The sequence below is a fragment of the Polypterus senegalus genome, chromosome 1 (assembly GCF_016835505.1).
Source record: "Polypterus senegalus isolate Bchr_013 chromosome 1, ASM1683550v1, whole genome shotgun sequence".
In the NCBI taxonomy this organism is placed as follows: domain Eukaryota; kingdom Metazoa; phylum Chordata; class Cladistia; order Polypteriformes; family Polypteridae; genus Polypterus; species Polypterus senegalus.
Genome location: NC_053154.1, coordinates 101,562,194 through 101,577,339, shown reverse-complemented (window position 1 = coordinate 101,577,339; position 15,146 = coordinate 101,562,194). Strand labels below are relative to the sequence as shown.

At 39.6% G+C, this 15,146-nt stretch overlaps 1 protein-coding gene across 4 annotated transcripts in view; it reads right to left on the bottom strand.

The window, feature by feature from the left end:
* Positions 1-15,146, bottom strand: part of rapsn (receptor-associated protein of the synapse, 43kD) — a 48,230-nt gene that overhangs the window by 8,369 nt on the left and 24,715 nt on the right. For all 4 annotated transcript variants that reach the window (XR_005633910.1, XM_039754375.1, XM_039754388.1 and 1 more), the window contains exons 3-7: positions 5,052-5,210; positions 1,363-1,461; positions 557-679; positions 422-475; positions 148-347 (exon numbers count right to left, since the gene is read on the bottom strand). Coding sequence is in view for 3 of the 4 variants with exons in the window: in XM_039754375.1 (XP_039610309.1) it covers positions 148-347; positions 422-475; positions 557-679; positions 1,363-1,461; positions 5,052-5,210 (635 nt within the window). In the remaining variant the exon portion in view is untranslated. The remainder of the gene's footprint in view (positions 1-147; positions 348-421; positions 476-556; positions 680-1,362; positions 1,462-5,051; positions 5,211-15,146) is intronic.

The following is a 15,146-nucleotide window of genomic DNA, read 5'->3' as shown; positions in this document are numbered from 1 at the left end:
CTTCTCCTGTTTAGGTCAATATCACACCATAGATCTTTGCCCTGTATGCACGTCACATTGTCTTCTCTCTGGCTATATACAGTATCTGCTGACCAATGCCACAACACCATATTCACTACTGTTCAGCTCAGCTCAGTTGACACTCACTTAAGGTGAAAGACGTGGGAGCAGGGCAGCGCTTGCAGCTGATGGTTTCGGTCTCCTATGGACTCTCCACACATGCCGCAATATAGCTCCATTTCCTCCACACACTCATGGAACTTGACGACATGTTCCCGAAGTTTGGCCTGCTCCTCTTTAGCACGATAAATACCTTCGCTTAGGCAGTGGACACGGAGAAGACTCAACTGCAAAGAAATAAGTGATCAGTGGGGCTTTACTGTAAGAGATGTCCATTGTTCTGAGGTGTTCCACTTTTTACCTTGTGCTCCAACCCTTCTGCCAGTTCATATGCTTTCTCAACTGCAGCCAAGGCCTGTAGGAAAAAAAACAAGCTCAATCAGAAACCTCTGTCCACCTGCCAACCCTGAAATGCAGTCATTCAGAAAAAGATCACCTTGTCCAGCTCCTTCTGCAGAAGCCAACACTTGGCCACTCCTAGGTAGATGTTCACCTGGCCCAAGCGATTGCCTGTCTCCGTCATGATGCACATGGACGACTCATAGCGAGGGAATGCTTTCTGGAGGATGAAATAAAAGAGTGAGTTGCATGTTCTAACAAAGTGTCTACTTTGTCCATTATTAAAGGTCAACATTAGGACCAGTCACATCCATGACCTCAGCTCTGCTAAGAGTCCATAATGTCCAGAATGATAGAACCAGAATGTTTCTACCTCTGTCATTATATCAATTTCGTCTGCCACCTTAGCTTCACATAAAGACCACTGTTCTCAACTTAAAGCTACTCAGCCCATTTAGTTAATCGTAAACTGGAAAATAAGTTGAGACTATCTAGAATTGATTCCACATTGGGTTTATGGCATCCTGCACACTTTTCTGCACTGCCCCGCTCCCCAATCAGCTACACCAACTTCAACTTGGCATTCAACCTCATATCAATACTACATCCTGCATATGTACTTCTGCAATGTCCAGCCTGTCTACCTTAACCCATATAAAATGTAGTTTAAGCATCTTCCTGACTGCACGGGGGTTTATTGCTGCTCCTTGACCTAAATTCACACCACTTACACAATTTCCACCTCAGGTGCTGTCTGCTGTAGAGCTTCACGTTTCATAAACATGTCCACCTATTCTACAGTAAGATGGCTTCTCAGTTAGCAACATCCATATTATTATGGCTAAGGTCCAGCTGCTCATGGGATGACATACCCCTAATTATGCCAAATGGCCTTTACTGTACCTGAACATCACCTCTACTGCGATGGATGTCAGCAAAGGTCAGCAGGCACAGAGATTGGAGGGGACGATCACTGTGCTGAAGGGCAATCTTCATGGACTCCTGAAATCAGAGGACAACAGTAAGGACAGTTTACAAGATACAGTAGTATAACAAACAGACAGCTATTAATACAATCATCAACCAATAATAAAGGATACATAAAGAGATAAGGATAACACTATGCAACTGATGATCTCTTGGTCACCAAGACAGGTGAATTTGAGCAGCCCCTCTAAATCATAAGAACATTCAAATCCAACATAGTATAAAATAGACAGATTTAGGCTGTCCAACCTATCCCTGGTCCTGCCCCCCACTAAGTGCAGCAGACAGGCAGTTACCAGGTGAGTGGGATTCTCCCAAGGGTAGACAGAGGATGTGTGGCTGGCAGCTGCTAGATGGACCTCCAAAGTAAAGTGTAACTGGATCCTTGTGGCCAAGCTGGTCTATTTAAACCACAGAGCAATCCACAGCTGAGTAAATAAGGTCAGCACACAGCCGACCGGCAGGCGTCACAAGGCCCTAGTCAGTCTGCTAAACAGCCGCTGAACAGAGACAAAGGAATGCAGTATGCTGCTGACCACTGCATGGACACTCTCTATACCTTTGGAAGTCCAACCTGCTCTAAACTGTATTGACCTTGTGGCTCTGGTAAGTTGATGCCTACTCTACCACTGTCTGTTTCTGTGCTCTTGATGCACATTACAGCGGTTTCACTGTGATGTAATTTTTTAGCAAGTTATTATATGGTACATATCCATCTTCTGCACTTGCTTGGTCCATTTCAGGGTCACAGGGGGCAACAGCCTATCCTGGCAGCTTTTGAGCTTAAGCGAAGAACTATATCTGGATAGGATGTTAAGACCATCATTGGGTTCAATCTCTTACAAGGTTACAAATCTATGGGATGGGAGACAAATACTTACAGTGCCTAGAGGAAAACAAAAACACTACTCTATGCCAAGAACTTGCAAAGTCCATAGTGGCTAGAATTCAAACCCAAGACTTTGGACCTTTAAGGCACACACTCTAACCACCCTATATGACTGCCGTTCCAGTATATCGACTTATAACACTTATGCCTATCTTCAAGCCTTCCAGTAATCAGCCACTTGCTTATTCCCATAATTTTACTGCACCACTTATGTGTCTTTCTTCGATTGCTTCTGGTATCAATCCCCTGTCTTTAGATGCTTCTGCTCATGTCACCTCTTGCGTAGCCTCTTTATTCATCTCTCTTTTCTGGTTTCTTGTTGAAGTCATCACAACTGTTTCTAGCTCACACTCTTTCTGTCTTTAAGGTTCCTTTCTTGCAAACCCTTTATGTTCAGCCCCTGGGATGTATTTTTACCCTGTATTGGGGGTGTGTGCCTTAGTTTCTGTAAGGCAACACACTTGCAGCTGTCAGTCTACTGGGATTATTACAGGTGAACAGAAGGAGACCACTGTATATGGTGTCCTATAAAAATGAGGCCTGGCATGCCAGTGGCTAGTGGCCCCAAAAACAAAAACAACCGTGGCTTACAATGAGACAGAAGAAAGAACATTAAAAAGAAAACCAAAATCGCCAACCACTTGAAACAAAAAAAAGAGAATGGATATTTCTCACAAGCTTAGTAACATAAGGCTTATTTCACAGGTTCAGCTGGTCTTCAAGTCAGAGACAGACTGAAATGACATTGAGCTGGAAGAGGCAGACACCACGAGGGGTGAGGAAAGCCACAACCATTTAATCTATCCCAAGAGCAGGTAAGCAGAATAACTGAACTAATTCTGTAGTTTCCTGTATTCTAATAAACTGCTACACATGTATTTCGGTTTGTTATATCTTCCAGAATAAATTACATAATGTAATTGTCTAACCAAATTATCCCTGAACAGGGTCACAGGATATGCTGCAGCCTATCCCAGCTAGCATAGGGCGCAAGGCTGGAACAATGCCTCTAGAGGGTACCAGTCCATCATAGGCCAAACACATAAAAACACACACACACAAACAAACCTCAAGCCACAGCCAATTTAGGATTGCCAATGTATCTACCCAACACATCTTTGGACTGTGGGAGCAAAGCAGAGCACCTGGAGAAAACCCAAGAAGACACTGGGAGAACATGCAAACTCCACGCATGTGGAGTCTAGCACCACCTGAATCACAAGCATAAGAAAAACTCCACATGTACTATTCTAGACCCAAAACACCCTCATTTTAGGCCATTTTTGGAAATGACACCCTTATGATGAAGAGTAAATGTGACAGTTCAAATGATCAGATGGACTTCAAATTGTGCATGCCGTATTAGCTAACCCCAGGAGATCTAGCCCACTATAGAGCGCTATCACATGGTAATCACACGTTTTCATATTTCATATATCTGATGCAACTACTGTTGTTTATTGGGTACTTCTGGCTCATTATGTACAGTAAATAATTACATTTCTTATTAACACAATGGATTAGGAAAGCTTATGCTTATTCAGACTTTCATACCTGTACACACACACACACACACACATATATATATATATATATATATATATATATATATATATATATATATATATATATATATATATATATATATATATATATACATATATATATATATATATATATATATATATATATATATATATATATATAGTATATATATATATATATATATATATATATATATATATATATATATATATATATATACATACACACACACACACATATTTATGTGTATATAAATATATGTGTAAATATGTATATATTGTCAGAGATGGCTGGGGAGGTGACCCGGCCGGGACACCCAGGAGGACCGGAGGAGGGCTTGCGCCTTCCCCAGACCATGTGGGGATGACCGCCCTGGTTGCTTTGGGGAGCTCAACCCTGCAGGGGCCCTTGGTCACAGCCAGGGGGTGCCCCGCTGCCTTCGGAGCCCTGGACCTCAGCACTTCCGCCACACACTTCCGGGTACACAGCCGATGCTTCCGCCACACAAGGGCGTGTCTGCGGAAGGTCACTGGAAAACACCTGGAGCACATCTGGGTGGACATAAAAGGGACCGCCTCCCTCCATATGATGGCTGGAGTCGGGTGGAAGAAGGACGAAGTCTTGGAGGAGAGGAGTGGAGGCAGTCAGAAGACAAAGTCAGTGTGTGAAAGTCCTGGACTTAAAGGGGTGATTGGTGCTGCGGTACTGGGTTGATCCACTTATTTGTAAAGTACAATTGTAAATAAACGTGTGTGTGGTGATCAACATTATGTCTACCTGTCTGTGTCCGGGCTGTACCCCACAATATTTACATATATACATGTTATATATATTTACATATATTTATATCTATATACTGTATATATATGTGTATATAAATATATATATATATATATATATACACACAGTATATTTGACAGTACAGTATGTATTTACTGTATGTGTATGTCACAGCTGAAGAATAGTACATTTTTTTGTGTCTCATCCAAATCCAAGACATGAAACCACTCTGTCTGCTCTCACATCATCCAATCTGTTTCTACAGGAACAGGATGTACAAAATGAACTAAAGAGACACTGGTAATGGTGACTCTCTATGCAAGATTTTGATTTTTCTCCTATGGCCTACAGTGGTAGAAAGTGAACAGACATTCAGTAATTACCACAGTACCTCACAGCACTCCATGGCATCAGGGAGACGACCCAACTTCCTGTAAGCCACTGCCATGTGATACTGGCTCATTGCTCGATACTTCAAGCTCCAACCTTTACCATAATCATTTACAAGCTCAGCTGCTTTACAGGGAAAAAAGAGAGCCTTTTCAAAGTCCTGCAAGTCAAAAGACAGCAAGTAGACATTAAAGACAATCAATTGCTTACTCATATTGTTAGCAAGAGGAATATTGTGGCTACTTCAGTTAGACAAAGTGTGCAAGAAGTTAAAAAATAATAAACTGGTTAGATTAATGTACTCATGGCCAAACGTCTCAGGTGCATTCAGGGACTGTGTTAATTACTTTGAAATCTGGAGAATTGTTAAGGTTTATTTGGTTCATCAAAGACAGAAAAATCACAGTTGTAACAGAATGTAATTACATGTATCAGTAAACTGTTTTATAATACCACTAGGGGGTTACCCCCTGCTTGCTTTGCTTGCCAACCCCCCTGGGCTGCGCTATGCACCAGATACTTTGCGTCTCTGCCGCTTGTGTTGTGAAAAGTGGGGCTGAATGCACCCCAAGGAGACGTGGTCGGTCCTCTGAAACCCCCTCTTAAATGTTGATACAATGGGAAACACAGTGTTTTTTTTTTTTAAACCTCCTCTTTGCTCGATCAGCTGCTGGATTGCTGCTGCTGCCATGCCGTGTGATCTGCATCCCGGGCATGGTTAAATATCTTGGCACAAAGTCTCCTCTTGCGATACATGAGTTCTTGATATTTTATAGTTTATAATTTAAAAACAGATTAAGCATATGATAATCTAACAACATCACATTAAAGTTTGATAAATTCTGAAAAGAATGATACCAAACAAATATATGTAGGTTTTAAAATAAGCCAATTTAAAGCGAGTACTCTATTTGTTTTCCCATCAGATGCGGTTATCAGTGATGTACAACAGAAAAATATACAAAAAATATACAATGTGGAATAAACTTTCTAAATGTAAATCTGAAAGAGTTAATCAGTAATTGAGGTTGCACAGCAGGGGTGTGGAAATCCAACGCCCGACTTGTCCGACACAGGTAAATTGACCGTCGGACAAGCATGTTTTTCTGGTTCCAGTTGTCCGCGGACAAGTGCAATTTTCTGGAGAAAAAAGAATTATATGTGCTGTGCAGGGCACATTTTTACCACAACTTTCAAATTTTAAACATTTGGGTACGTTCATCGTGTGGAAACAGTTTACTTAGGCATGTTGTTCATGTCTCAAATTGGTATTCAATATTGTTTACAAAATGACGGCTGATTTTTCAAAGAGGAATCACTCTTGTGGTCTTACATAAGTATTTTACCCTACTATTTACACGCTTGGAGATGTGGTCATTTTTTTATTACGATGTAATTTGATGATTTTTCATTATAATCGATAACTTTTATATATTATTGATAAAATTCATTTTTTCTATGCATTTCACCAACAATGCATTTGTTTTCTCCACATAAAGCTTGTTAGGCAGTTAATCTTTCTTGAAATTTGAGAGTTCGCGTAGGTTGTGATATATTGAGGAGTTAAGAAATTTATTGCGTGACATCAATTTTGAGGAGGTGTCTATAGATCGTTTTTGATTAGAGAATTGTTCATATAAAACAAGTTGGTTTCGCGCTGTATGTTTATTAAAAATAAAGAAGAAAACATTCTAACGGTTTCCAAATGTTATGAAATATCAATAAAAATCTTCACTTAGACGCGATTATTTTTTTTCCCGACAACATCGGTAATATTTACTTCTTTGGAAATGTACCATCTTGCGGAATTTCGAATACGTCATTAGGAATTACCTGCGTAACCCATAATGCACTGCGGTAAGCACGTTGTTATCACTATATGCGTGTTGCTGAAACTGAAACAAGTAGCATCGCGGATGAGAAATGGATCATTGCTTGATTAAAACTGGCACAACAGGCCCTGAAAAACCTACGGGAGCGTATTAAGGCCACGGTGAAAAAATACGGACACAGTGAAGACAAAAAAATGTAAATGTCTTGATTAAAGTCGACATTTCCACTTTATTCTCGTAGTTTATTTTATCAGTAGAATGTCGCAAACTAAATTTACTCTTAAAATGAATGTTTCATTTACTAGATTTTCTCAAACCCCGTCATAAATTAATGTAGCACATTAAATGCTTTATATTAAGTGTTCCCCGACCCAGCAGTTAATCTCTGCACGCTTCTTAAACTGACTTCTTATTGCACTGAGGAAGTGCCGGTGTTCTGACGATTTGTCCTACTTTGTCGAAGTATCCTACCGTAGTTTATTGTAAGTCGTAACATTAAACTTATAATGTTATACCATGTCATCATTTAACATGTATTTAGAAGTCGTCTATCAAATTTATGGAAATGTTAACATTTCTCAATTTATTCTATATGCATCATTTAATGCCTGAAAGAGACACAGCCTGATGCAAAGATTTCACAAGACGGTTATTACTCATGCATGGATACAATGGCCTGTACAAGATTAAAAGTCACACATTCAAAAAATATAACTCATAAAATGTTGACAGTAAATACCTATGCAATACACTGTTATAAATACATTAATGTAGTAAGGCTAAGTTGCGTAATTTTGGTCTGCGCATGCGTAGTATCAGTGAGTAGATCATTTCGATGGGTAGGATGTTTCGTTAGAACACCGGCAGCAATCGCCGCACATTGACTTCATGATATTCCTGCTCAATGAACATTCAGAATAGTAAGATAAATACTTGATATCTTTTTCACGATGAAATGCATTACAGCATGTATTAGACATGCGTGGCGGGGGGCGCGGCTGTAGTGCTGCTCCCTTGCATTAATGGGTCCTCAGGTCTACGTTCAGTGTAGAGAAGTTTATGGCAGGTGTGACGAGGCTCCAAAAAACTGGATATTTGAATGGGTATCGCACATGTTTAACTGAAATATTGTGTAAATGTTGGGTTCGTGATCTGGAGGTCGGAGACACGAACGCAGAATTCAATGGATGTTTTTCTGAGCAGGCTTTCTTTATTGTATGTTTGCTGTGTCTATCTTACATACTAAACCACCAGTTCCTATCCTTTTTCTTTCTGCACATAACCAATCACCACACGATAAACGTCTTTGTGAAATTAAAACTAGTTATAAACCTTAGAGTTTTCAGAACTTTAAAAAAAAATTTCGTTAGGCCTATACATGTTTAATTATGCCATCCATTCAGAGGTCTAAGCTTATAACTAGTTTTAATTTCACAAATACGTTTATCGTGTGGTGATTGGTTATGTGCAGAAAGAAAAAGGATAGCAACTGGGGGTTTAGTACGTCAGATAGAGACATGAGTCTAAAAGTAGGAAAAAAGTTGGTTCAATTGAAAAAGCGTTTTCTAAAGCTGAACGCTCGGAGGTTGAGCGTTATGCCTGGCTGTTCAATACTGCTTCTTTAGAAGAGGTTGACCCACGACCAGCTGTGGAATTCTGGCTGTCATCTGGCAACAGGCACATCACTCATAAAAAACCTGAAAAGTCGTCAGCATCCAATTCTGCAGGACCATCAGTCCAGGAACCATGCAGTTCAGCTCAAGCAGAAATGAAAAGCATTCAGCCCATGCTGTCTGAGATAGTAAAGATTCTTGGGGGAGAAGATGTTGCAAGACAAAAGCTGAAGAACATGGCAGAAAATGAATCAGGACAGTGCTCTGTTATGTAACTGTAATATATGAAAAAAGAGCTAGTGTAGCTATAATGAAGGCATTGTTTATTAGCCAGTTAAAATAAGGGAATCTTTTCTATAATGTTCTAGAGCAAGGTGGCAAAATACTACTTCCTGAAAGAACTTTTTTCAGTTTTAAAGTGGAAGGCAGTTTTGGTATCAATAAAAGAGATCAGAAAAAATGAACTATTTTTCACTTTTGTTATTTGTTTATGGGCAAGTGAATTTAACTGGCGGACAAGTGGATTTTCTAAGTTTACTTGTCCGTGGACAAGTAGAAACAAATTTGATTTCCACACCCCTGCACAGAATGTGCTTGCTTTAAGATAAACAATTTGAAAAAAAGTCACTTCTTTTTAACTCTTTCAGGGCTGATGTCGACTTTTGTCAAAAGGAGGAGTTGACAATGGTAATTGACTGTAAACTGTGACAAAACCAAACGTTATGTTTTAGTTGGACTGTTGTTGCTAGAAGGAAAGTGTTGACCAAGATTTCCTGCACTCCCGTGAATAGCAAGGTGCCAGCAACGGCAAAAATGGCACCGACATCTGGCGAGAGATCAAAGCGAATGTGTAAAGCTAAACACTCCGTGGACGACGTTTTGCCAATTATTTCTGAACTGGACTATGACTTGCCGGACTCAGATTTTGATACAAGTGATCGAAAAGGAATGTGAGGTTCCAGCTTCAGCTGACTGGTCCCCAGCTAATCGTTATAATGACAACGTTCGCCAGGGAGGACAGCCACTTAACAATGCTAAGAGGTAGAAACCAAACTGCAGTGCACTGAGACTTTGTCCCAGCCCCACAAAGACAGCCTGGCAGCAAGCCTGCCATATATTCTTGGCAAACTGGCAGCCACAGCATGCAGCAACAAATGTTTTATGTTGATTTCTGTTTGCTTTTCAGAAAACTATGTTTTTTGGAAAAAAATATTCAGCCCTCAAAGAGTTAAATAGGAGTTTTGAAATTTCTAAACTTTGTAAAGCATGCTCTATGTGAGATTATCTTCAAGAAAATTCAACTTATTTGAAAATTGACTTGGTTTCCTTAAAGAATAAGTGTACTAAATTTCAATGAAACCAATCCAATAGGACTTATTTTTTACAGTTTAATCTCTCTTTCTTTGTTACGAGTTATTTTTTTGTTTTGGGTCTCACAGTTATTTCAATATAGTAAAGATATGATGTTCACTGAATATAAAGCACATAAGGTCACAAGAGCAGTGATAGGTATCATTTGTTTTTCAATTTTTTGAAAATTCAATGCAATTTAATATTTACAATATTGTAGTTATAAAGGGAAAGTTTATAAAGGAGCTAGGAACCTTTCAGCTTTGTTTTTTGTCCTTTAATTTTTTGTTTTGCTTATTGTGATGTCTGTTTACCTGAATACCCATATGAATGATTCTCTTCAGTTACTGCCATTCCGAGTTCATTCTGTTTTGTTTTTTTTTGTATTCTTCAGAACGTGAATTCTTAAATCAAAAAGGGTTACCATTTATATAAACATATAACTACATTACAGCAGTTGATCTTAATCATCAAGTATAGACATGCTAAATTAAATGAGAAATAGAGGGGTAATTCTAATTTAGGGCAACTAAATAAAAACGAGATAAAAACAAATTTGAACTGGACAACAGGGTTGTATTGAAAAGTTTTCATGTTAATAAATCCATCCATTTTCTAACCCGGTGAATCCGAATACAGGGTCACGGGAGTCTGCTGGAGCCAATCCCAGCCAACACAGGGCACAAGGCAGGAACCAATCCTGGGCAGGGTGCCAACCCACCGCAGGACACACACAAACACACCCACACACCAAGCACACACTAGGCCCAATTTAGAATCGCCAATCCACCTAACCTGCATGTCTTTGGATTGTGGGAGGAAACCGGAGGAAACCCATGCACACAGGGAGAACATGCAAGCTCCACGCAAGGAGGACCCAGGAAGCGAACCTGGGTCTCCTAACTGCGAGGCAGCAGCGCTACCACTGCACCACCGTGCCGCCCCATGTTAATAAATGTATATGTTTAATGAAAAAGCATAAGGTTAATGGATATGCTTAAAGGTACTGCATGGTAGTTTACTGATATGTCAGCATTGATCAACTGAAAATATTTTTAAGGTAAATGAACGTGAATGGAGGAAGTTGATGTAATGTGTAGCATCTGTCAGGAGAAAAAAAAGTGTTCTTATTGTTATTGTTACTTTTGGAACAAATAAATTACAGTATTCTTAAAGTATTAAATAGATTAAATTGTCCTTGAACTTGAGGCCTACCTACAGTATGGACAAGTTAAAGACATCCCACTTTTTTGACAGGGAGAATGCCCACATCTCCCATGAGGATGGATATGTAACTGTCAAATACCCTGCTGAAACACTGCAAGACAATTGTACCGTTTGACGGGCTTCTTTCAGGTGTTTGTATATGAGAGTGATAGCTGCATTAAAAGCATGCCAAGTGTATACTTTATTACTATACAGTAATTCTTATTTTAATATCTCTAAATTGTTTTTTGTGAACACATATGTTAGTTTTAGTACAGCTGCAATTTTTCAAGAACTCCATTCCCAGAGAGCTTGCAGCCCTTGCTGGATACAGAAACACTAAAGCTATCTGCTTATCCAGTGCAAGGCCCAAGGATGTTGAATAAACTCCACCATCACTGAAAACACAGCAATAAATCTTGGACATGGCACAAGTTCTTCACAAGGATGACACACACCCACAACTGCGAACACTGAACTAACTTACATCACATCCTTTAGGATGCAAGAAGAAAACACATCCAGTAGACAGTAAGTAATAAAAATGCAATCAGTAGGCAATGGTGATAATCAAATGCAGATGCTGAGTAAATGATAAGTCCACACTCATTCAGCCAAGAAATTACAGTTCAGTCGGTCACACACTCACAGACCTAAAACCCTCATTTCAGGTAAAGCTGGAAGGTTTTTTATTTCTTTTTCTAAAAGAAAATGTACTTGCAAGATGTAATGGCTGAGTACCAAGTACACTGTATTGTTTATGTAGTGCTTGAAAGATAAGATTGTGTTTACTACAGAAACAATACTGTTAAATGAAAACTAAAAAAACAATGGAGTAAAGCATGAAGCACTACCGATACAAAGATGTGTGTTGCGGACTTCACCACTGCAGAAAATTGTACTAAGTTGAGTTTCTTCAAGACATGCAACACACACCCTTCTCTCCACAGCTTTGTGGATGACATTGGTGGCGAGGGAGTGACAGTGATAGGAGGCGCATGCTTGCCTCTCCGGTTGATTGAACTTAAATTTCTCAATTGTTTGGAGGAAGAGGTGGTCACCAGGGGTGTTGCTACAAAAATGTACAAATAGGATTTAAAAGGCCCAATAAAACATTTTAAAGCCTACACTTTTAAAATGGAACACTGCTTGTGTCTGAGATGCTTGGTTTTTAATGTTATTACGTCCTAATTAAGTTTACATAATCTATACTAATAAAAGGCAAAGCCCTCACTGACTCACTCACTCACTCACTCACTCAATCATCACTAATTCTCCATCTTCCCGTGTAGGTAGAAGGCTGAAATTTGGCAGGCTTATTCCTTACAGCTTACTTACAAAAGTTAAGCAGGTTTCATTTCAAAATTCTATGCGTAACGGTCATAGCGGTCGACAACGCCCGCCATGTTGAACTTTCTTATTTATGGCCCCATCTTCACGGAATTTGGTAGGCGGCTTCCCTGCACATACCGAAACCGATGTACATACTTATTTCAGTGGTATGACGCCACTGTCGGCCGCCATATTGAACTTTTCAACGTCATTAATTCTCCAACTTCCCGTGTAGGTAGAAGACTAACCCCATCTTCACAAAATTTGGTAGGCAGCTTCCCTACGCTAACCGAAACCGATGTATGTACTTATTTCGGTGGTATAACGCCACTGTCGGCCGCCATATTGAACTTTCCAGTGTCACTAATTCTCCAACTTCCCGTGTAGGTAGAAGGCTGAAATTTGGCAGGCTCATTCCTTACAGCTTACTTACAAAAGTTAAGCAGGTTTCATTTCGAAATTCTACGTGTAACGGTTATAACGGTCAACAATGTTCACCATGTTAAACTTTATTATTTATGGCCCCATCTTCACGAAATTTGGTAGGTGGCTTCCCTGCGCTAACCGAAACCAATGTACGTACTTATTTCGGTGGTATGACACCACTGTCAGCCGCCATACTGAACTTTCCAATGGCCTTTGTTACTTATGGGCCCATCTTCAAGAAATTTAGTATGCGGGTTCCCAACGCTAACTGAATCCTACTTACGTACATATATACGTACATAGCCTGCAGCTCGGTCACTGTGTGAGGCGCCGTTGGGTCCCCCATCCCAACGCCTCCTACGTTGTTGGCTGCCTGCCTATATAAGGCCGTCCATCGCTCCAGTCTCTACATTCCCTTCCTTGCTTCGCCACGGGATTCACGTCTCCCTGCTGATAACTACAGCCTTTTCATTTAATCCATGGATTCTCCGCAGTTTTATTGTTCGTTTATTACGATTATAGTTATTGTGTAGGTATTTTAGACTTGCTTTACATTGTTCAGGTACCCATTTCCTTTATCGTTCCAACTGTACCTCCATTAACATGTCTATCGAGGTGATCACCATCGATCAAAGAACTGTCACTTACCAAGTGGTTTCCATGCCCGGAGATGGCACCTGCCTTTTCCATTCTCTGTGTTACATATTGCACGGCCATATCAGGCTCACTCTTGATATCTGGAGGAACATTGTGTCTTATCTATTGCATCTATTGCATGACTGGGACAGGCTCAAGGTGTGGACTGATGACGGTACAGGAGATAATTATACTACACAGGAGCACTGTAAGAGTGAAATGCTTAAGCCCTTCACCTATGGTTCTGCATGTGAGTTGAAAAGATTTTAAGGCAGTACTTCGCCGCTGCAAAGCGCAGGTATATTGCTAGTAAACAATAAACTTGAACACAAACACTAACATGGAAATTACCTTGAGTCTTCTTAGAAATAGTATACATTTAATTAGGAATATGTGCCTGTTGGGTGAATTGGCGACTATATGTCTATGTCTCTATTTATATATTTTGGCAGATTTTTTATTATCTGAAAATTATTATTCTGAAAATGATCCTTGCACCTCAATCATTTCCTTTCAGTGTTTAAGCAAATTTTGTACCCATCTCATATGCAGCTTTTCTATCATATGCTCTTGTTGCTTTATCATAGAATTCCAGCATACTTATGAAAAATTATCTCTCCTGCCTAAACCCATGCAGACTCTTTACTAATACAGTGGTACCTCGGTATACGTCTGCTTTGGAATAAGTTCAACTTGGTATACGTCCTGTTTGGACGCGAAAAATTTTGCTTGGCATACGACCTTTGTCTGGAATACGACTCGCGTTCTAGAACACCGCGCGCTACCCTTATTTACCTCTCTCGAGACAAAGCCATGACTACCCACGAATGTCAGCACGTCAGTTGCTAGCATTCAGTGAACAACCTGCGCTATAACTTAATGTGAATTTTCATGTGATTTTGTGCTTTTTCATGTAAATTTGATTTGATTGTTGAAAAGTATGAAGGTGGCATGCGTATCTGAGACATGGCTGCTGCATACCGTATGCCGAGAACGATGGTATCTACGATTGTGAAAAACAAAGACAATATTAAAAAGTAAAGTGAGGTTCTATTGCTTTTGTATTTATGTATTTTATGTATTAAGCAGTGTTTAAATTATTTTATACAACCCCACCAATGTATAATATGCCAATAACAATAGGATTTTTTTTTCAATTGAACGGATTAATCATTTTCTATTTATTTCTTATGGGAAAAATTTGTTTGGTATACGTCCTGTTTGGTATAAGTCAAACGATCTGGAACGGATTAAGGATGTATACCGAGGTACCACTGTATAACAACTTTTCCTAGCATGTTATGCTCAATCTTTTTGTTAATAATTGCTTTCATTAATTTCCCTATCATGCACAAACCTGAAGGAAAATTCCAGATGGCCTGCGATTTCTACTACACTCTTGTTCATAATGTTGGTTGGACACACAATGGAAAATTTCAGTATACTCTGTAAACGTGCCAATACAGCAACTACTACAAAATAAACCAGACTAACAGCAACAACAGTGGGTGTGTGTGAGTGGACCCTCCAATGGACGTTTCCCACCTTGACATTATACTACATTAATGAGTTCTAAACCCATTCAACACTGGGCTGGCTGAAGTAAGAGAGTTTAAGACTATAGGTATGCAGTATACTCACTGAATATTAAAATAATAGCAGAATACCCGCGCTTCGCAGCGGAGAAGTAGTGTGTTAAAG